This window comes from Pinus tabuliformis, chromosome 5_1 (genome assembly GCF_031772625.1).
Source record: "Pinus tabuliformis cultivar Carrire ecotype Pingquan chromosome 5_1, CPIR1, whole genome shotgun sequence".
Lineage (NCBI taxonomy): Eukaryota > Viridiplantae > Streptophyta > Pinopsida > Pinales > Pinaceae > Pinus > Pinus tabuliformis.
In genome coordinates this window covers 420,388,567-420,413,087 of record NC_142305.1, presented here as the reverse complement: position 1 = coordinate 420,413,087, position 24,521 = coordinate 420,388,567, and the positions used below count along the sequence as shown (strand labels likewise).

Sequence of the window (24,521 nt, the reverse complement as noted above, 5' to 3'; positions counted from 1 at the left end):
TTGGAAATCGGGTAACGAGAAGTTTATTCATATGTGGAAATATCACTCTCCCCTCTCTAATCTATTAGCTGATGACCAGGGGTTTATGGATCTTGAAAATTGGATGATGGAACATGGTTTTACTCATCTAGCTGACATTTCTAGCTGGGATGAACAAGGAAATTGGAATGGGTGGAGAACATTGAATCTTCCCAAGCATTTGTTGCATCATTCACATTCAATACTATGCCATCTAAAAGGGTTTGTGCATATTTCTACCAGAAAATTAGATAAACAAATTTGGCTTGGAGGGAAATTTAAAAAGTATAAAGTCAAAGAGGGATACACTATGCTCATTAAGAAACTTCCCTCTCCATCTCCAACACAAATATGGGAAAATATTTGGAACAAGGATGGTCTCCAAAGGTCAACATCTTCTGTTGGGAGCTGGTCCATGAGAAAATTTTGACAACTGAGAACCTCAGAAAAAGAAACATCCATGGGCCTTCTTGTTGCATGCTCTGTGGCAAGGCAAATGAATCCATCAAGCATCTCTTTTTCTTTTGCCCATTCTCAGTGGATACTTGGAAATTTGCTCTCATGCATATTTTTCATCTATCTTTTATTCTTGGTGAGTGGAATGTGATGTTTAATTTATGGCAATCTCAATATTCTTTTCCTAAGAAATCTAACTCCCTCTTTATGCGATGTTGGATGACAGTTCCAAAGTTCCTTTGTTGGTCGATTTGGCTTTGCCCAAATCAAGTGATCTTCCAAGTAAATGTTGCTCCCTAGAATTTGTTGCCATGAAAGGAATACAACTCCTATTTGAGGTGATATCCTCTCAAGGATATGATGAAGAGGAAATAAAGGATCTATCTCTAGAAGAAAAATAATGGCTCAAAATTTCTAAAAACTCAAAGTCTACCTCGAATAAAAAATAATAATAAAGTCCCTACATTCCGTATTAGACTATCCAGGCAAAATTTTGAAGAATGGCAAAGGAATATAGGGAAAGTTCAAATTTTTTTCAATGGTGCTTCGAAAGGTAACCCCGGGGAGGCAGGAGTAGGAAGGGTGATATTTAACCTCGAAGAAAAACATGAAACAAAGTAAGCATGGGGACTTGGGAAAACCTCGAATAACCAATCCAAAGCTCTTTCTCTTTGGCAAGGTCTGAAGATAAGCAACTCCAAAGGCATAAACAAATTGATTATTGCTGGTGACTCAAAATGCTTAAACTTTCATTTGTCAATTATTGTCCAAGTCTAAGAGGTTAATATGGATATAATGTATTTGTACCAACTTTTAGAGTCTTAAAGGGGAATGCCTTGTAAATGAGTAAGGAACATTTGCTAATAATTTAGCCTCTCTAACATGTAACCAACACTAATCGCAGTTTGATTTTTTTTTAATGAAAGATAAACTATTATAATTGTATTGGAGCATTACATATTTAGAAATCACTCTTTAAATAAATTAAAAAAATAAACATGAGTTTAACCTTCCATAAAAATATTACTATACAATATTTCTTATTTTAGGAATTTTTTATATAATCAAGCAAATGACCAATTATATCATATTCTTTAATTATATTAAAAAAAATATAATTGAAATTCATGTTGAACTAGAAAACCAAGAAAAAGACATCATATTTTTTTCAAAAGTAAAATGACAAGTTCCCTCCATAATGAAATGGCAAGTTCCCTGACAAGTTCCCTCCACCAACTATAGTAATGTTTAAAGTTGAGAACCTTAATCATAAGCCCAAACCCAAAAACTATGGGTAAGATTTCATCATTGTAGAGCTTGAACCCATGCAAAATCAAATGTATGGCATTTTTAAGGTTTTTGATTGATTTATTTTTCAAAATTAAAATAAAATATAGTATTATTTATATGTATTTGCAAAAGACTTATAGGAACTTTGAGGCTAAGAATTATAAAATTTAGATTTGCATAGTTGATATCCTTCATTTTAAGTATATCTCAATCCATTGTTTACTCATTTTTAATAGAAATTTAGAATATTTTTAATATCATGTTATTTTTTTCTCAAACTTACTAGCTATGTAAATTATTCAAATCTTTAAATTTAATGAATGCTTTTATATTATTTGTTTATTCTAAAAAGAAAAGATCATTACATATATGAAATTAATATCTCCATATTTATAAAATAAGTATAGATGTTCATCTCTAATTATATTTTCCACATAATTGTTTTAAAAATGAGGTAATGAAAACTTATGTTAAAACAATCAAATAAAAGATGAGTTAATAAAAACTTATACTAAAAACACCAAATAAATGTTTTATAGATAGAAATTCTCTTATAAAAAGTAATAATTAAAATAAACTTATATTAATGCAATTTTAATTTTTCATCACAATCTTACCATAGGTTTAAAAAACATGAGATGTTGAATAATTGATGTTAACAATTTTTTTCCTTCTACTTTTCATTTTTTAATATTTTCTATATAAAAATAATAATTTTTTTTATCTTAAATTAAAATATAAACTTTAATAAAAAAAATTCTATAATCACAATAATCATTTTTAATTTAAATTACCTTATTAATTTTAATAAGAAAATTTATAACTTATTAAATATGAAAAATATTAATATTAATAAAATTAATAACAACTACTCTAAACAAAACGGTACCCCATCTCTTAGCTTGTCTTCACAATACCATCCATCTGGAATCCTTTCTTGCTGTGGAACAAAACAATCCAAACATGAAACCAACTTAGTTATAAAATTCTTCCGATATAAAGTTATTGGTTTTTTTTTTTTTTTAAAAACTTAGATTCGAATCCAAGACCAAAACAATCCAAACATCAGACAACCTTACTCCTAAAACCCATCTCATATAAAGTTGTTGGTTTTTCTTTCTCGACTTAGATTCGAACGCATGACCAAGTGAATGAAATTGGGAAAGCGAATGAAATAAATTGAGATAAAAAAAAGGTAAGCAACATAAGTGCACTGGCTCTTGTCAGCGCATTCGCAATTTACCCAATCCCTCGACATGTCTGCAATTGCAATAACAATTATCAGAAAAACAGATTACTTACTCTTCTGAAGTTCTAAGTTCTCCAATGCTCCATTGGCTTCTTAGTCTCTGGTCGCCCACCCATATATATAGCGCATGCCATGGGCGGGAAAATTTGTCGACGCTCTTTGCGGGCGAGTCACTGACGGGAAATATGGAATCTAGGCCTTGGGAAGCGTGCCGAAGAGCCCTCCTCGAAAGTGCCGAAGCACCCAGGTGGTCGCAGCCTTCCTATCTTGGAAATCCCATTTGTGGGATGGGAAGTGCAGAGCATCTTTTGAACTCGATAAAGCCTAGGGCGCACGTCATGTTTAGACCCACAAGCTTGACTTGGATGAACCAGGGGAGGAATCTATCATTATTGGTGTGGGTTCCGCTGTAGATTTTCTGTGGTGTGTTTACAATAACTTTGAATTGTGTGTGAAAACCTTAGCAAAGTGGGTGACTCGTGGTTTCCGTCAAGATAGTGATAATGTCTCTAAGTTTAAATCAGTGCGTTGTCAAACAATCCTGGAATTTTAAGAATGCATTGAACCGATACAATAAATTGCAGGGGTTGTATGAGTTGTGCACACTCAAGCTCATTAGCTTTTGTGTTTTCTTGTATTTAAAATTTTTGCTTTTTCTTAGTTTTTTTTTCTTTTCTTGTTTTTTTATGAGTTTTGTCGTGTTTTTTTTATTTTCTGCATAGAATCTTTTTTTTGTGAAGGTTTGTACTTTTTTGATTTTCCGTTGTTTTGTTTTCTGGTTCAGATCAACAGTTGAAAATGTCTCATCTAATCTAATGGATCAAAATAAAAGTGTTGACGAAGAAGTTGATGCATAGGAAAGCCTATCGGCCTAATTAAATAAAATAAAAAATGAAAAATAATAAAAATAAAAATAAAAGAATGAATAAATAAAAATCAAACAAATAAATAATCATTTGGTTTTTTAGTGAGATTTTTTGGAAGCTTTTCCGGTGGGTTTTTCCGATCTAATTTCTCTAATATCTGAAAGGAATTTATTGAAATCACAACCTTGATGGGTAACCCTTTCACAATCCGAAGTGCTCTAGGGGTTTTTTAGGGTGTTGAATCTAAATATACATTAAAAAAACCTGTTTAAATAACACTAATCAAGATTTCACCTTAAAAAAATGGAGAGATAACAAAACTAAGAGAGAGAAGAGAAGGATAAGGAGAAGGAACAAATCTAATAAAAAGGACACAGGAACCAACAAGTGGTAATTTTCCACCCATCGTATTATTCAACATGTTAGACCTTTTTTCAATTTAGATGGCCTGCCTAAACTTGCAGTGATGGAAATGGTCAATCCTCGCAATCACCTTAGACTCTTCTAAAGAAATGTGGTGTTTTTTCTTCTAAGCATGCTCAACCATAGTTGAGAAAAAATATGGTGTTTTTTCTTCTCAACATACTCCACCATAGCTGAGGAGCGCACCCAACATTTCCTGATATCAACAACATGTTGTAAATCCTTTGATTGATAGAGTAGTATGTTTTTGCAATATCTAAGCTTTGCCAACTTGCCACAGACCAAATGTCACCTATGGTTATAATGCCCTGGTTATGGTGATAATGTTTATTTCAGCGAAATAATTTTTTATATGACACTGGCATATCAAAGCAAAGTCCAGAAATAACATGGCCGGAATTCAAGTTCTTTATACCTGTTTGGGTTTTTCACTCTGTCTCCTTCTCCTCATCACCGGAGAAGTTAAGGCGGCAGGATCTTGTTGTGCAAGGATAGATAGAAGCATGTTTCCAAAAGATTTCAAGTTCGGCGCCGCCACAGCTGCTTACCAAGTTGATCCTCCCACGTCAATACCTGCACCTTCAATATAATATCAATTACTTAATGGACTATATTTCTGACATATTTTTGGGTTTGATTTACAGGTGGAAGGAGCTGTCCGCGAGGGCGGGAGACTGCCCAGCATCTGGGATACATTCTCCCACACCCCAGGTTTACGCTCAAACCATACATACATGAAACGTTAACAACGAGTCCTTTCCATTTAATTTTGTGTTTGAAGTAACTTGTTATTTAATTACTGCTATACAGGTAAAATTGCAGACGGAAATAATGGGGATGTTGCAGTCGATCAATACCACCGCTATAAGGTGGGAAAATAAATTAACAGCAGTATTTCTTTTGATGGTTAATTAATCTCCTTTTTTTTGGGATAAACTTTTGGGTACTTCTTCCTAAATCGAATTACAGAGATAACCAACCGGTTTTCTGGCATAAAGCTCAGTAATAACTAGTCCATTTATTGTAAATCATTATATATTATTTTTTTGTTTTTCAATTTGAATCATTTGCAATGATGTGCAGGAAGATGTTGAACGCTTAAAATATATGGGAATGGACGTTTATCGTTTTTCTATTTCCTGGTCGCGCATTTTTCCCAGTAAGCAGAAGAAATGCCATTTTTTTCTACTTTCATTGTTCATCTCCTTTAGTAACTCTAACTATTTTCAGTAATTGTTTTCCCAGAGGGCTCTCCAAGGCATGGAGGAGTCAATCAAGAAGGAATCGCTTATTACAATAATCTCATAAACGAGCTTCTCAATAATGGTATCACAGAAATCATTCACAAGCCCTCTATGATCTATAGTACTTCTCAGTCCTTCTGGACTTTTAGTGTGGGTTGTCTATAATATTCAGGAAGTGTGTTTGTTTCATCTGCAGTTTAGCTTCTGTTTCCAATGTGCTGCTCTTTCCTTCAAAATGTTTATATATATATATTATTTCAGTTTCAGGGGCTGAGTTAAATGGATTGAACCATTTGTCCTCCACAGAAAATTTACAAATCTACCATCGAAAGAGTGCAAAGTTTTCCTTTAATATATATATATATATATATATATATATATATATATATATCTTACTTGTATATGGCCTTTGCATTGCAGATATAGAGCCTTTCATTACGCTCTTTCATTGGGACTTACCACAGGTTCTGGAGGACGAGTATATGGGATTCCTTAGCCAAAAAGTCGTGTAAGGTTCACTCATCATGTCATAAATATTTGTTTGGCGCTTTCAAAACATGGGAATATATATTTACCCATTTTCTCTTTCTTTCAGGGAGGATTTCGGCTTATTTGCAGAAGAATGTTTTCGAACTTTTGGTGACCGTGTGAAGTATTGGGTAACTGTAAACGAACAGCTTTACTTCTCATATTTTGGCTACGATGTTGGGGTTGATGCACCCGGTCGATGCTCCCCTGGATTTGGAAACTGCACAGCGGGTGTTTCTGCAACAGAGCCTTATATTGTAGGCCACAATATGCTTCTTGCACATAGCGCTGCTGTAAAAATATATAAGACCAAGTACCAGGTACACAGAAGAGGTGTTCTGATTTGGTATGGTTCTGTGTTGAACAAGAATATATTGTAATGTTGAAATCAAAATGCAGGGAAAGCAGAAAGGTTCGATTGGAATAGTACTTACAGCGAGCTGGATGGTGCCATTCTCTGAGTCATTGCTGGATCAGATGGCTACTCAGAGAGCAATTGACTTCAGGATAGGATGGTATCTTATCTTTTATGTCTGGTTTATATTTTATTTGGACAAATAAGTTATCTTTACTCTTTGGCATGAGTACTCAGATTTAGATGGTCGTACTTTCTTCGTTTTTTATCATAAACGAGTGACTGAACGAAGCTTTCTATTATTGGTATGCAATTGTTTTTAGTTGTAAAAACACTTTTGAATTCAGTGTTACGGGACCTGTTTCATCAATTTTACTGGAAAAAATGACATTGCTTTTGACTACAAAAATTCCTTTTCGATCCATTGGATTCAGAAAACGAGCCTGAATCCATGAGAAAATTAATTGGAACAGTGCCAACTGTCGCTTAGAACTAATTTATATTTTCGTTAATCTAGATAGTTCAGTGATTTTAGTTAAAATAATGAAATTGTTTTTAATTGCAAAAAAGGTTATTGGAGCCATTGACTTCTGGAAAGTACCCAGACTCCATGAGAAAGTTAGTTGGCGCACGTTTGCCTCGGTTTACCAGTCAAGAGGCGAGAGAACTGAAAGGCTCCTTCGACTTTCTTGGTTATAACTACTACTCAACATACTTCACAGTCAACAATCCGCATCCACCAAATCCTTCCCATACGGATTTCGTTTTGGATGCTCAGGCTAATATATCATGTAATATTGCAGGCCATAGTTTTTATTTGTGTAGCTTTTATAATGAAACAGCTCAAGTTTATTTGGAGGAGCTCGTGTTTGATCCCTATTTCATTGATCTGTTCTACAGTCTTACACTCTTTCTTGTTTACTATTTTGACATTTATCATTGCCTGTTGTCTGAGTTTCAGATGAAGTTGACGGAGTCTACATTGGATCAGTGGTGAGCCTATCTTCATAAAAGTTTATTGAATTATTTCAACGATGATAGAAATTCAATTCAATTCAATTTATTGTGTGATATGAGGATACCCTGATAAAAAAACATATTGATACTATGTTCATATGTTTGCAGGAAGGAGTCTCCACTTACAGGTCTTATCCAGCGGGACTAAAGGACATAATAAACTATACAAAACACCGATATAACAACCCCCCTATATACGTTACCGAAACTGGTACTTGAGCCTTGACATTTATTGAAGAAGAAGAAATATTTCTATATGTTTTCTGAAAGATCTGAATTTGGAATGAAGGGATTATTAGGGGTATGAACATGAATATGAATTCTCACAGGGTATGTTGATTTTGACGATGGCACAACTCCTCTTGAACAAGCATTAAATGATTCCCGGCGAGTGATGTACCACTCAGAACACTTATCAGAACTACTTGAAGCTATAAGGTAGGCTGATGTTTTGTGATTTAATTGGTTGTATAGATGAACGAATTTATACTCATATAATGTTTGCCTGATAAAAATGATGGCAGCGAGGGAGCTGATATTCGAGGTTATCTGGTTTGGTCGCTGTTGGATAACTTTGAATGGTCGTTTGGGTATACTTATCGATTCGGTTTATATTATGTGGATTACAAGGACAATTTGAAAAGATATCCCAGGGCCTCTGCTAATTGGTTTAGGAACATCCTCAAACAGGAGAATCTGTCTTCAGAAAGCCAGCAGCGGCACCACCCATTATAAGTTCATTATAAGTTCAGTGGGTTGTTTTATGGATTGAATTAAGCTATTTAGTAAGGCTTATAAAATTAAGCTATTTAGATTGCCATACTGCTTATTTTGTATCATGATTCAAGATCAATGCAAAGTTTGGATCGTTACTGATTCGAACTTGCAGAAACACTCAGGGGTTTCCTAATCTTCCAAGTAATGTAGAGGAATATGCTCTCTTTACTTTTGACAGAACGAGTGTTGCATTTCACTTTTGACCGAAAGATTATAACGTTATACTTGATAGAAGTTTTGTGTTGTTTACGATGACATGGTTAGTGATATAGGGAATCATCCATAATTTTGTTAAAATTAGTAACAATATAACTAGCATACCCTGAAGCATGGAAGGGAACGCCCAAGAAATTAAATTTAGATGATTGTTAAATTTCTTTATCAATAATCATTTTAATTTTTTTATAAATTTTAAGCACATTATTATATACATTTACATTTGTATTGAATATATATTTTTTTATGTTATTGTAAATTTATTTCAAAAAATTACATTTTAACTTTTGAAGATTAGAAAATAATAACTAACCTTGTTTTAAGGTATAGCTCTTACATCACACTCTCAAGGAACAATAACACTTTACATGAATCTTTGTTCATAACTTTCTTGTTTCTCACCAGTTTCATCAAAGTACAACAAGGGGTTTTGGCTTACCACAAATCTACACTTACAAAGTGGTTTTTAAATTACAACTAACTACATGAGGGTACACATGCCTCATTAGGCTTACATCATGACTGACTCAAGTACATTCAGGGACAAACTACACTCAAGGAGATACCAAGTAAATACATTATGAAGGACCACTACATGAGGCCAAACATGATGCTATAGACTTGCTACAATGTGTGAATCACGTTGCAATATTGTCATCAATCTGTTATTTAGTTTACACACTCACACTTTATTTTACTTTTATTTGTCCACCACTATCTAACCTTTGTTGTTGCTCCAACCATTATCCTCTATTGTCTTTGTCACAAGCATTGTCACATGCTCTCCAAAGATCTCTTTGTTGTATTTAGGACCTCTATGTCCTCCCTACTACAAATTTGTCATTTCTCTCCAAAAATTCAATTTGCAACCAATCTTGGTTTCTCGAGAAAGAACTATGCGACTCACTACTACCACAAAAAGTGTCTATGATCCTCCCTTCATATGATGAATTCTCATCACATACCAATTGGAAACCAAAGTACCACTGAAACTTCAAAACAACCAGAAACTTATTCTACTTCAAGACCTATCATATATCTAAACATGATGACAACAATGATTCATTAACCATCCTATGGACCTACTTGCACCTATCGAGATACATGGGTGTCATTCGTTGTCACCACCAATTGTCTAGGTAAGTAGTCTAGATACATGATGTATTGATCCCGAGCTTACATTCTCTGCACCTACCAATCAGGGCTTTATAGTGCACTACTTAGCAAGTAGTTCAGGAAGCAAAAAAACATAGCTAGAACACCCTTCCAGCTACAACACTTCTTACATGTAGAATCACGAATGATATTTACATCACAAAATATTACAACACTATGAAACCTCCACAAGAGATACATAACATATATGATGAAACTTCCCAATCTTCCAATGACCTACACTTCCACTTATGCCTCACATCCTCTTCTAATGACCTACACTTCCACTTATGCCTCACATCCTCTTCCAATGACCTACACTTCACTGTGATCATTTTCCATAGAACATCATTTATCTATTCATTTCCTAGTTCAAGTTTTGTCTTGAATTTCCATACTTATGTGTGATTTGTTAGAGTAGCCAATTCTAACAAACCACTACACTTTGTATTGAGTTGGATAGGCTCAATATAATGGTTAATTCTATTAAGTTCCAAGACTTTTTTCAATCAAAATTTAATTGCGCCAAGCTATGCTCTATAGCCTAGTATGAGGTAGATGTCAAGTGTAAATGTTAACAAATGTCAATGTTGGCGAGTATAAAGGTAGATGTGTAGTCATAAATGTTTAACATTTAACATTTATCCGTATGCTCAATTAAAAAATAATAAAAGGTTAGAAGAAATATAGAACTAATATGGTGGAGATGTTGTAGTGTAAAAATTTAAATCTTGGTTCATTAATAATGAAATGTTAAAATAATAAAAATAATAAAATTAAATTTGTTATATTGTAATTTTTCTTTGCAGGGGACCTTAACCCCTTGAACAAGAAAAATTTCATAAATAATTATAAGTTACATCGGTCATACAGTTACAATTTTACTCCTACATAAGTGTTAGAGAAAACATAAATAATGGTAGGAAGTAACTTCCTATCCATTTTAAATTATGGTGGGAAGTAATTGATGGTAAATATGTTATTTACTTGAGTATAAGTTATTTTCCAGTAGTTTATTTTTGGATGGTTTTCCTACAAAACTTAAGAAAAAAAATCACTACACAAATATCTAATAATGATTCCATAACCATATTTAAATTTAATTGATAAGCACATAAAAACTTAATACTTATAATAAACTTACAATATAACAAGTTTCTTAACCATGGATATCCACCCCCACTTTACCATGGATATTAATAACTTATAAATAATTTTTCTTAAAATATCATGGGTCAATACCATGGCTTACCAATAATGCATTTCACAATAAAAAATTAAAATGAAAAATATTTTTGACACTACATATAACAATGATTGCATAGAGTGAAAATTATCGAGCATATGGATAGATGGGGGGAGGGGGAGAGAGAGGGAAGGAGAAAGGTAAGGGAGATAGTTACAAAGCTAGAGGGTAGAGAGAGAGAGAGTGATGGGGAGGAGAAAGAGAGAGAGAGAGAGAGAGAGAGAGAGAGAGAGGGAAGTGTAAAAGAGAGGGAGATAAAGGAACGAAGAGAGAGAGAGAGAGAGAGAGAGAGAGAGAGAGAGGGAAGTGTAAAAGAGAGGGAGATAAAGGAACGAAGAGAGAGAGAGAGGAGGGGAGGGAGAGAGAGATGGAGGTGGAGGTGGAGAGAGAGGGAAGGAAGAAAAAAGACATAAATAGATAGAGGTATAGAGAGAGGGAGTGAAAAGGGAGAGATTGAGAGAGGGGGAGAGAGAAGAGGATGGAAGACAAAGAGGAGAGGATATAGAGAGGGCCAAAAAGGGAAGAGAGAGAGGGAGACATAGAGCTGGAGGGGGAGAGGGGGGCAAAGAGAGAAGGAAAGAGGGAGCGAGATAGTGATAGAGTTGCAGCGTAGAGAGAGAGATGGGGGGGAGAGATAGATGGAGGTGGGAAAGAAAGGGAGAGAGAGGAAGGAAGAGAGAAAGGAGCTGAGAGAGAAGGTGAGAGGGAGGGAGAGAGTAGAGTAGGAGGGAAGAGAGAGAGAGAGAGAGAGAGAGAGAGAGAGGAGAGAAGGAAGGTGAGAGGGAGGAAGAGAGTAGAGTAGGAGGGGAGAGAGAGAGAGAGGAGAGAGAGAGGAAGATTTGGATCCAGCCTAAATATGGCATAGGTGTACATAAGAACTAGCGTAGATCCATCTTAACCCCAAATCTATCAAGCGACGAGAGAGATAAAAAAAAATCACTTTAAATGATGTTTGTATCTCAAGAGATTTAATCCAAAAAGAGACTTGAACCCTCTCGGCACTTGATAAATCTCGGGTAAAGATGGATCTATGCTGGCTTAAACCTTAATAATGGTCACCATAACCTAATCACATAATCAACTTTAAAATTTTCAAAAATAACATAACATTACGTGTAAAAAATTCCACTTTTTAAACAAACATAGACTTTGTATATTGTCACATGGTGGCTTGGATGCTCCAAGAGACCAACTAGTACACTATGTGTTTTTTCAGGAGACACTGGTTTAAATAACACACCATCCATCCCAACCTTTAAGAAATTTTCCTTGGTTTCTTTATTAGTACTTCTAGTAAGAGCCACAATAGTGGTCTCTCATGCTACTTGGGAAACATCTTCTAAAGTTTAATGACTACTTGTTGATTAATGGATTGGAAAATATAACACTTCTTGACCAATTTGTAGCAGTGGAAGGGGGACTGGGCATGGCCTAAAACTCATGACTAGTCATAGAAGTGGCCATGATATTATTATTTTTTTCATTTTTTTGTTATCCACAATGGTGATGCCATCAAGGTTTCCATATAAAGCCTCTAGATCCTTTTAATATTGATGGGATCAGAGACAAATCATAATCATACCACTTTATAAGTGATAAAAATCTGTAGTGATGCACACACTTCTCACAACATATCTCTCTTGCAATGCAAAGAATCTGACTTACTCTCACTCCTTCAATGCTCAAAACAAGACATGCACTGAAACTTCCCAGTGGCTCCAAGCTTAATGTTTCAGGTTAGATGGCTCCAAGACTTATGCTCAGGCTTCAACATTTTTACATGACTTGCATGTGTAGGTCACATGCTTCAAGCATGATTTACAATGTAAGCTATAATTTTCTACCCATACACAAGATTCACACCACAGAATATTGATACCAATAGATAATGATGGTGGCCCATTTTTTCTTAGAAATGTTACATACTAAAAGTGACTATGAACAAACGATACAACTCTCAACAGTCCAATCTATGAATGATAAGACAACATGTGGAAAAGGGTAATAATGATTTGCTTAGACACAAGGTAGGTTGTTATGAAAATGATGTTGATTGGTGTATATCAACCATATTTATTAATGTGGTTGTGCTAGTTATTTTCATTATTAAATCCATAAGATATAATTACTTGGATTTTGATTTTTTATTTAATTTTCAATTTTCTAAATTTCATCTTTATGGTATTAAAATAAAAATTTGGGACTAATCTAGATTGAATTATGAACTTTTTTTTCCTATTCTTTTTAGTTTAATTGTTTTATTTTTCAATCTAACCTTTAAGTTCTTGTTATCTCTTAAAATAATAAATCTACAATTTTTGTATTGGTATTTTTTATAGTGTCTCTCTGTAAGAAGACATGTGATATGTGTTGAAGAATCTAGGACAGTTAGCATTAGATAGATTATTCTATACTTGATAACAACTTGTGAAATTCTTTTACTATTTATCTTGATTTTCTTCTTATTATGGCCGTGTGTGTTTACTTCATCAAACTGGTACCAAAACAAAGAGACAAGAACACAAGAAGTTGGCATTCTACGAGGGCCAAAACCTCTCCTTCTTGGAGAGGAAAACCCGCACATAATTCTTCTTATAGAGATTCTAATTGAAGAACATCAAGACCATGATCCTTGACCTATCAAGCCACTCCAAGACTAAGACACCAATCCTCTTCTTACTGTTGAGATCATCATCATCATTATTGCACCATGACTGCTCCTTGAGATCGCCACTGAGATTATCTCTGCACCTTCATCGAGATCATAACATTCAAGAATGAGATCATGATTGTGATAGGATCATGACTGCACCTTAATGTAAGTCAAGATGAAGTGTATTACCATGAGATCCTTCCATCATCATTGGGTTGAGACTATGATCATCCTTGTCACAATCATCACTGCTCCTTCATTATGCTGAGATTGTAATATCCATCCGAAAAATTATAGATCCCTTTTGCGACTGTAACACTGCAACATAGTCTTCATCTGAGATTCTTGTTCCATTACTTGTCCGAGATATCACTGAGATTATCAGCGAGTTTTCAGATGTACCCGAAGTAGCAAAGGTTTATGCGAAGTTCTGAAACCTGTCATTTTATTCAAAAATCTCAGATGTATCTATGTTCTGTCCTTTCTTTTTCACAACCCCTAATGGGGTATATATAGTGGTTTTATCTCCATAAATAAGGTGACTTGTATTGTTGAACTAATGTGTCTATTATTTGAGCCAACTTGACTGCCTTTTAATTCGATTTCCAAGCCGACGTGACAGAGAGGATGGTGCTTGTCATTTGCAGGGCTGCTAGACACTAGGTTGACCCATTTTTGTTACATATATTCTCAAGTAGAGCTCTTCAATATAATCTTGACTCTTTTACTTTCCTAGACCTATGGAATGAGCAAGAAAATCATTCATATTATAAAAATATAATTATTTTTCTTGACAAGTACAAAGATCAAAATTACATTGACAAATACCGAACCTAGTTACCCTTTTCTTCAACACTCCCTCTTAACTAGGGAGGTATTTACAATGATACTTGGTTATTATAAATTTGAAGAATTTCTCATAATAAGAATCAGATTGGTAATCCCATCTATATAGCATCATATCAATCAGCATTTTCATAATGCAAGGCCTTAACTAACAACTTCATCTCTCCACAAGACCATGACTTACAATGCTGGCTAAACCAATGATTTATAGACACCTTCATCATTATCTCTCAAGGTACATACCCACCAAGGTGTTCACTGAGTGTGACCTTCTACGACTATTCTTATCTTGGGTTCCCAACCCTCAAAGAGTATCAATCCTCTTGCCTGCTCTTGTCTTGGATACCCTACACATCCTCAAAGAGTATCAGATGCCAGATGATTACCCAACCCTCCCATTCTTTCTTCCCAAGTGAAGACAAGAATGTTGTGTCTATTATGTGTCTATATTTCCATTCATGACCTCCATCTAGACTTACGATTGTTATTCTTGGTTTAGTGCATGCCACATTGTTGGAAATAATACTTTGAGGGGGGTGAATAAGTATTATCAAATCAATAATTTAATTTCCCAAACAGATTTATATACGCTACTTCAGCTAATTTAACTAGCATGTATACGTGATTGTACTTAAAGCAACCAATGTATATGCATAGAACTTTTGATTTAGACAATTTATCATGTATTGAACTTTAACCAGTATATCAGAGATTTATTAGACAGTGCAGTAAAAGCATAATAGATCATCACACATCAGCAACACACATGAACACCAAGATATAAGGTGGAAACCCAATGTGGGTAAAAACCACCTGTTGCTATCGTCTCTGTCTTCTTTTAATAATAAGAAAATTTGTTTACAATCTTGTACTGGTGCAGACTCATACCAATACGCAAGCACCCACCTGCAGAAGGCTACAACCCCCTAGCTCTTGTACTAGCCAATATGTTTACTAGTATGTAGGTACCAGCCTACAAAAAACTCCATTCTTCTACCAGGGACCATGTTTCATGAATTTTCAGACTGGATACTCCTGGAACACAACACTACAATCTGAAGGCCACATTTCATTCAATTTTCATATTGAACCCATCAACAACATCATAACTACAATACAATCATCAAGTACATCTACATCAACCAATCTCTGAAACTCGATAAGCATAACCTGAATCTAATCATTCAGAACACTGTCACCAGAACCCAAAACAGAACCTAGAACTTTGCAATAGCAAACAGAAACAATTGAAACATACTTCATAAGGTATATGCTACTTCCATGTGTCGAACTAGTGTGCATACGTACTTTTATCAAAGCCAACCAACGTACACATCTGTAAATATTAATTCATAATTTTGCAGCTATTCCAGACTTCAGTTATACCTAGATCATAACATTTACAGAATAACACATGCGTCAGTATTCAAATCTAGAATATACATGATCAACCCACATAATGATAATTCATTTCACATCTTAAGATCCTGATCCATCATTAGATCTTATTCCTCATCAACCATTAAGGTTCATCCTTGGTTCAGATCAAGCAAAGCACCATAAGCCAATAATCTACATACTAGATCTCACACTTTAGCAGATATTCGATACTTGCACACCTTGGCCTAATGATCTTCTCCTCCTTATATAGTTTTAGGCCTTTCTCAATACCATGGATAAAAAACGCTTAGGACCAATACCTTGGACCAAATACCTAGGGTCAATACCTCTGACCAAATACCTTGGACCAAATACCTCAGACCAAAAACTTAGTTTTCAAACATATATGCGCTTTTCCTTCTATGAAAGTGCATGTGTACGTATATGCTACTTGTCTTCAGTGAACCTGCATGTATACGCAGCTTGGTCAAGGTGAACCTACGTATACCTCTCTTTCTTCATTCTCTATAGTCTGATCTGTAATTCTTTGTTGTTGACATGCCACATCGTGATCTTTCATCTGTGTGAGTTGCCATCAAGGACAACACCTATATCATAATGCCAACAACCTCCCCCTTTAGACTTGATGGCAACAACAACACCAAGTCACTCTCCCCCTTTGACATCAAGGGTAAAGGGTGGACCAAGATAATTTCTCCCTTTGACATACATTATGTTGGTCATGCTCCCCCTGAGTACATGCTGAAATCTCTGATTGAGCTTCCCTTTTGTACATGCTGAGATGTACTGAAACCATCCATGCTCTTCCTAGTATAAGCAGAGTCTGCAAAAAATATTTTCTAAGAGAATAACATGACTCTATAACTTCAACTATGTGAGGATGACCTTCCTATCACCAATGACTCATACATACATCCATCTCCCAACCGAGTGGGGATATACCAAATTGGACTCATCCACTCAACCAAGTGGGGATATACCAATTGTTTATACATGACAAAAACAAGAAATATTACATCATCCATCACATGTAAAGTGGGGATACAAATTACATAATTTGTCCAAGAGGACTCATATCACTTCCATGACTTGAGTAACAAATGGTATAAATATCTGAAGCCATAGCTGGACTCAGCAACCATAATGCCAACAATGCTGAATGTACGTAAAGGCTAATGCTCCCCCTAAACCTATGCTACTCGTGCATTGTTAACATATCAATGATCAAGGCATCTTTGTCAGTTAGATAAAATTAATGAATAGACCATATAGACATTAATCATCAATATCAGTCAGAGCACCCATATCAGATCCTGTCCCACTGTTTTCTTTGTTGGGTTGTGTTATATTCTTTCCACGACTAGCCCACGTAGTTACCCAGGGGTTAGAGGGGGGGGAGGTCACAAGGGGTTTGAGGGGCACCTGTAACCCCATTCTATGGGGTGCGGGGCAGCGCCCTGGAAAATTTTGGTTTTAGACCCTATGTTAGATTGGGCAGACCCACCTATGGTTTTGTGCATGATTTTCGCACATGGTTTTGGACACTATGGTTTTTGGTCCATGGGTTTTTTTGGATGCATTGGTTTTTCAGTCCATGGTATTGGATGCTTCGACATGTATAAATATGTATTGTAACATTAAAAGGAATATAATGAAAAATCAAGCTGGTAGTCCCGGTTTTGGGATCCAGGGGAAAATATCTGTGTAGATGTATTTTATGTGTTATGCTCTCGCATTGTTTATTTTATGTGTTTTAGAATTCGTATACAGGTAATTTTTGTGCAGGGTTAAAATCTACATTTGGTATCAAAGCTATTTTGGCTTCAAGGGGACGCCTTTGTTGCTGAGGGGTTTCGCTCGGGCCTGTGGTAGAACCTGTTTAGTGGGAGATCTGTGAGATCGATTCTGTTGGTGAAAGAAGATGGCGAGCGGTGGAAAGATAGAGATCGAGAAATTTAATGGTTAGAGTTTTGAGCTGTGGAAACTCAAGATGGAGGATCTGTTGGTGGATAAAGATCAGTGGATCACGATAGATCCGGGTACTAAACCAATGGGAGTGTCTGATGAAGAATGGAAGAAGTTTGGTCGGAAGGCAAAGAGAACAATATGATTGTGTGTCTCAGATTCAATATTGTTGAATGTATCAGGGGAAGCTATGGCGAAGGCTTTGTGGGACAAGTTAGGGACTTTGTACCAATCTAAGTCTCTGGTGAATAAACTGTTCCTGTGGAAAAAGTTGTATAACTTGAGGATGAAAGATGGAGACTCGATGACAGAGAATCTGCACGAATTTAATACTGTGGTAAGTCAGTTAGCGTCTGTTGATATTAAAATTTCATATGAAGATAAGTGCATCAGTTTGTTGTATTCTCCACCAGATTCGTGGGATAGTCTGGTTATTGCAATAGGTAGCAATGCAACTGCCTTTCAGTTTGATGAAATAGTCTCATCCTTGCTAACGGAGGAGATGAGACGGAAAAATATGGAGAGCCAGAATGGTGATGCCTTGTCTGTACGAGGATGGTCCCAGAACAGAAACAAAAATAAGTCATCGAGTGGGAGATCTAAATCTAGAGGGAGATCTAAATCTCTATGAAAACCTGTAAAGGTGGTGTGCTGGAAATGTGGAAAGGAAGGGCACTACAAAAGGGACTATAAATCTAAAGCTCCTGATAAAGGAAAGGGATCTGATTATGCTCCTTCTGCAGAGGCGAAAACCACCTCAGATGAAGGTGGGGATGTGTACTTGGCTTCTTCAAGTACACATGTAGATCATGAGGCATGGTTAATTGACTCAGGTGCATCCTTTCACTTCACTCCCCATAGAGAGTGGTTCTACGAGTATGAGAAATATGATGGTAGTGATGTCTTCTTGGCGGATGATAGGAAGGCTAGAATCGTTGGTTGTGGAAAAGTAAAGTTGAAATTACAAGGTGGAAGAGGTAGAACACTTCTAGGTGTTCTGCATATTCCTACTTTGGCCAGAAATCGGATTTATGTAAGCAAGCTGGATGATGCAGGTGTAAAAACAATGTTCGAGAAGGATACCTGCAAGATGGTTCGGGGAGCACTGGTATTGATGCAGGGAGTTCAGATTGGAACTCTGTACAAGCTGCAAGGTAGTATTGTTATTGATGGGTGCAACAGTTTTGTGGTTCTTGAAAGTGGAGCAGAAGATCTAGTGGTCTCTAGAGAGAAGACCATGTTGTGGCATCAAAGTCTTGGACATATTGGAGAGAATGGCCTTCAAATGCTTCATGGTAAAGGTATGGTAGAAGGTATGAGTAATATCTCTCTGGATTTTGATTTCTGTAAAAATTGTGTATATGGGAAGCAGAATCGGGTGAGTTTCCCCTCTGGTAGTAAGAGGGCAAAACAGATATTAGAGCTTATGCACAGTGATGTGTTTGGACCTATGAAGGTTCCATCACTGGGTAAGTCTGTGTACTATGTATCATTTATAGATGACTTCTCAAGGAATACATGGATATATTTCTTTAAGAATAAATCTGAATTCTTTGACAAATTTAAAGAATTTAAGGCTCTCATGGAAACTCAAACAGAGAAGAAGATAAAGATGCTGAGGACAGATAATGGTGGAGAGTTTTGCAGCAAGGAATTTGAAGAATTCTGTAAGAAGTGTGGTATAGCACGGCAGAAGACTACTCCATATACACCTCAGCAAAATGGAGTTGCAGAAAGAATGAACAAGATGTTGACAGAAAGGGCAAGAAGCATGCTCAGTGGTGCCAGGTTAGGACAAGAATTCTGGGCAGAGGCGGTGGAGACAGCATGTTACTTGGTCAACAGATCACCTTCATCAATGTTGGAGGATAAAACTCCACAAGAGGTATGGGTTGGTAAGAAACCCTCTCTTTCACATCTGAGGGTATTTGGATGTGATGCATATGTACATGTTCCAAAGGAGAAACGAACCAAGTTGGATAGTAAAACTAAAAAGTGCATCTTTATTGGGTATAAGGATGATTTAAAGGGTTATAAGCTTTGGAACCCAGTAACAAGGAAGGTTGTGTACAGCCGAGATGTGGTGTTTAGAGAGGTGAAAGATGTTATTAAACATGAAGTCCAACCAAAGGAACCTGAGAAGATAGAGTTTGAGCTAAAGGGGGAAGAATTAGACTCTAGAGTAGAGGAGGAATCAGAAGATGAAGAACCACAAACTCCGGGTGTGAGAAGATCAGTTCGAGAAAGAAGGTAGCCAGAAAGGTATAGTCCATCTATTTAATGTTCAAATTTTGCTTTATCTATTACTGATGATGATCCCAGAACTGTGAAGGAAGCAGTAGATTTAGAGGATGGAAAACTCTGGAAAGAGGCCATGGTTGATGAAATGGCATCTTCGCACAAAAATGAGGCTTGGGATCTGGTGGAGTTGCCAGCTGGAAGGAAACCCATTGGCAGCAAATGGGTGTTCAAGAAGAAGATAAATGCAGAAGGAAAAGTGGAGAAATACAAAGCTCGGTTGGTAGCAAAAGGTTATTCCTAGGTGTCGGGAATTGATTTTGGTGATATTTTTTCTCCTATTGCCAAGATAACTTCTATTAGATTACTTTTATTTGTTGTTGCTGCTTTTGATTTTGAGGTAGAATAGATGGATGTGAAGACAACATTTCTTCACGGGGATCTAGAAGAGGAGATCTACATGAAGCAACCTGAAGGTTTTGTGATGAAGGGTAAGAAAGAACTAGTATGCAAGTTAAAGAAGTCTCTGTATGGGTTAAAACAGTCACCAAGGATGTGGTATCAGAAATTTCGTACATTTATACAGGGACTTGGCTTCTCCAGAAGCAAAGAAGATCACTATGTGTATTTTAAATTAATTGGTGACCGTGTTATTTATCTGGTCTTGTATGTGGATGATATGTTGCTGGTTGGAAATGACAAAGAAATTATCCAGGATTTGAAGACCCAATTGTCCTCCAAATTCAACATGAAAGATCTTGGTGCTGCAAACTATATTTTTGGCATGGAAATTAAAAGAGATCATACAAAGAGGAAGCTCTAGTTAAACTAGAGGAAGTATATCGAGACAATATTGAAAAGGTTTAATATGCAGGATAGTAAACCGGTGAAGGTTCCTATTCCTGTAGGTGTGAGGTTATTTGCTAAACAATGTCCCAAGACACAAGAAGAGGAAGAGGACATGTCCCGTGTTTCATATGCAAGCGCAATCAGTAGCCTGATGTATGTAATGGTCTGTACTAGACTAGACATTGCACATGCAGTGGGAGTATTGAGCAGGTTTATGTCAAAACTAAGGAAGGAGCATTGGACAACAGTGAAGTGGGTTTTCAGGTATTTGCATGGCACTAGTAATTATGATTTGTGATACCAAAGAAGACCAAGATTGGACAGAGTGTTGGATATTCGTGGCTTTGTTGATGCAGACTGGGCTGGAGATCTGGATCAGAGAAGATCTACAAGTGGGTATGTGTTTAACCTATTTGGAGGTGCAGTCAATTGGATGAGTAAGAAACAATCTATAGTTGCACTATCGACTACAGAGGCAGAATACATGGCAGCCACTCATGCAAGCAAGGAAGTAGTTTGGTTGCAGAGATTGTGTTTAAGTATGGGGTTAGTACAGGAAGCCATAAGGATAGACTGTGACAGCCAAAGTGCAATTTTCTTGGCAAAGAACCCTGCATATCATTCAAAGACAAATCACATTGATGTTCAGTATCACTTTGTGAGGGATATGATAGAAGACAAAAAGGTGTTGCTGGTAAAGGTGGACACTTTGAAGAATACTGCAGATGCATTGACAAAATCTGTGAGCTCTGAGAAGTTCTCTTGGTGTAGAGAAACAATGGGCATTGCAGGGTTGGATAAATGACTAAGCTCTCCTGTGGCCCCCTGTGGAAAGAAAACAACAAGTGGGAGAATATTGGGTTGTGTTATATTCTTTCCACGACTAGCCCACATAGTTACTCAGGAGTTAGAGGGGGGGGAGGTCACAGGGGGTTTGAGGGGTACCTTTAACCCCACTCTATGGGGTCCAGGGCAGCGCCCCGAAAAATTTTGGTTTTAGACCCTATGTTAGGTTGGGCAGACCCACCTATGGTTTTGTGCATGATTTTAGCACATGGTTTTGGACCCGATGGTTTTCGATCCATGGTTTTTTTTTGGATGCGATGATTTTTTGGTCCATGGTATTGGATGCTTCGGCATATATAAATATGTATTGTAACATTGAAATGAATATAATGAAAAATCAAGTTGGAAGTCTCGGTTTTGGGATCCAGGGGAAAATCTCTGTGTATATGTGTTTTATGTGTTATGCTCTCGCATTGTTTATTTTATGTGTTTTAGAATTCGTATGCAGGTAATTTTTGTACGGGGTTAAAACCTACATTCTTGTCTGAAACACATATACGCTTCTTTACCCATAGAAACCCACATGTGTACGCGACTATACTTCATGAAACACGCATATAATATCATTTTTCTGAAAAAAATGGATTTAGCAGTAAGATGATGCAGCAACTACTACCAGCTTTTGTCTGAGATATTCAAATGTCTCTGGGCAGTGGTTTAGTGAATATATCAACAACCTATTCTTTGGAGGGAACATACTCCAATTTGACCTTTTGTTCAAGCACTTGTTCACGTAGAAAATGGTATTTGATGGGTATATGCTTGGTCTTAGAGTGCATGACTGGATTCTTTGAAACACTGATGGCACTTGTATTATCTCATAAAATGGAGATGGGTGGAGTGCATGTGATATAAATGTCTTGAAATGTTTGCATCATCAAAAGAAGTTGTGCGCAGCAAGATGCAACAGCCACATATTGTGCTTCAGCTGTAGATAGCGCAATTGAAATTTGTTTCTTGCTAAACCAAGACACTAACCTGGAACCCATATAGAATGCACCACCACTAGTGCTTTTTCTATCATCAACACTTCCTGCCCAATCTGCATCTGTATATGCATGAAGAGTGAGATCTGTATCTCTAGGATACCATAAACCAAAGTTCTGTGTTCCTTGAAGATATTTGAAAATTCTTTTGACTGCCTGAAGGTGTGATTCCTTTGGATTTGCTTGGAATCTTCCAACTATTCCTACTGCATGCATGATGTCAGGTCGGGTACCTATTAGATAAAGCAAACTCCCAATCATGGATCTGTAAGTTGGTTGATGTATTGTTGTTGATTCATCCTTTGAGCTAAGACTTCATCCTGTTACCATTGGGGTACATACAGGTTTAGAATCTTCCATGCCGTACCTTTTCAATATTTGTTTGAGATATTTGGTTTGTGAAATAAAAATACCATTTGTCTTTTGTTGAACTTGTAGACCAAGAAAATAGGTAAGTTCACCAAGCAAGGACATTTCAAATTCTTGCTGCATCACTGAAGCAAAATTCTGACTCATGGATTCTTCATTGCTACCAAAAATGATATCGTCAACATAAACAACAATAATTAGTGATTTATCAGTGTCAATCTTTGTATATAGATTGCTATCTGAGCCTTTTGAAAAACCTTTTTGGTGTAGATATTTGTCAAGATGGTAATACCAGGCCCTTGGAGCCTGTTTCAGACCATAGAGATCCTTTTTGAGTCTACATACAAGTTTTGCATCATTTCCAGGGATGAATCCTTCTGGTTGTTCAATATAAACTTCTTCTTCTAAATCTCCATTAAGGAAGGCATATTTTACATCCATTTGGTATACTTTGAATTTCTGAAAGTTAGAAAGAGCAAGAAACATCCTTATGGCTTCAAGTCTAGCAATAGGCGCAAAAGTTTCTTCAAAATCTATACCTTCTTATTGAGCATACCCTTTACAAAAAAGTCTGGCCTTGTTTCTAATGACTTCTCCATTTTCATTCAGATTGTTTTTGAATATCCATTTAGTTCTTATAATATTTTTATCATGAGGTCTAGGAACTAATTCCCAAGTATTATTCTTTTCAATTTGCTCAAGTTCTTCATTCATGGCCTTGAGCCAAAATTCATCTTTGCATGCTTCATTTATATTTTGAGGTTCGGTGGAGGATAGTAATGCTAGATAGCTTGAGGTTTCAGTAATAGTTCTTCTTGTCTGTACACCTGCCTCTTTTTCCTCTAAAATTTGAGTTTCTAGATGATTTTTCTAAACATACCTGGACGAAGTCTTTTCTTCTAATGTTATCTCTTCTTCTGGTGCTTCATTGGTTTCTTCTTCAATATCATCGTGATTTGATGTGGGAAAATACTCCCCATCTTCTTCATTGTCATAATCTTCTATTTTTGTTTGTTTTGGATTTTTGCATGCTTCATCAACTACAACATCAATACTTTCAACAATTTTCCCAAGTCTTTTATTATAACATTTATATCCTTTACTTCAGGAAGAGTAACCAAGAAGAATAACTTCATCTACTCTGGGCTCAAATTTACCAAGTTTTTCATCAGTCCTTTTGATATAACATTTTCTTCCAAAAAATTTAAAGTATTTTATAGTAGGAGTCTTACCATACCAAAGTTCATGTGGAATTTGAGTGCTATTTACCCGAACATTTGCTTGGTTGAGAATAGTTACGGTGGTGAATGCAGCGTCACCCCAGAAGGTTGCATGAGTTTTAGATTCATCTAGCATAGCTCGAGCCATTTGTTGAACAATTCTGTTCATTCTTTCTACCACTCCATTTTGTTGAGGAGTCCTTGCAATGGAGAATTGCCTTTTTATTCCATGTTGTTCACAAAAGTCAAAGAATTCATCCGAGGTAAATTCCCCTCCTCGATCAGATCTAAGGCATTTGATTTTTCGA

The 24,521-nt window shown here is 36.2% G+C and overlaps 1 protein-coding gene across 1 annotated transcript; it reads left to right on the top strand.

Moving 5' to 3' along the window:
* The first annotated feature begins 4,409 nt into the window (after positions 1-4,409).
* Positions 4,410-8,416, top strand: LOC149165274 (beta-glucosidase 24-like). The gene is made up of 13 exons (XM_089431104.1): positions 4,410-4,853; positions 4,947-5,013; positions 5,113-5,171; positions 5,386-5,461; positions 5,548-5,628; positions 5,967-6,054; positions 6,142-6,394; positions 6,474-6,589; positions 7,000-7,220; positions 7,391-7,422; positions 7,555-7,657; positions 7,776-7,884; positions 7,971-8,416. The coding sequence occupies exons 1-13, from the start codon at positions 4,692-4,694 to the stop codon at positions 8,179-8,181; spliced, it is 1,578 nt and encodes a 525-aa protein (XP_089287230.1). The 5' UTR covers positions 4,410-4,691; the 3' UTR covers positions 8,182-8,416.
* Positions 8,417-24,521: the final 16,105 nt, after the last annotated feature.

Coding starts and splice junctions, on each gene's coding strand:
- LOC149165274 (XM_089431104.1), top strand. CDS start 4,692: ATGGCCGGAATTCAAGTTCTTTATACCTGTTTGGGTTTTTCACTCTGT. Junction 7,658..7,775: donor TATATACGTTACCGAAACTG/GTACTTGAGCCT, acceptor GAATTCTCACAG/GGTATGTTGATTTTGACGAT. Junction 7,885..7,970: donor GAACTACTTGAAGCTATAAG/GTAGGCTGATGT, acceptor AAATGATGGCAG/CGAGGGAGCTGATATTCGAG.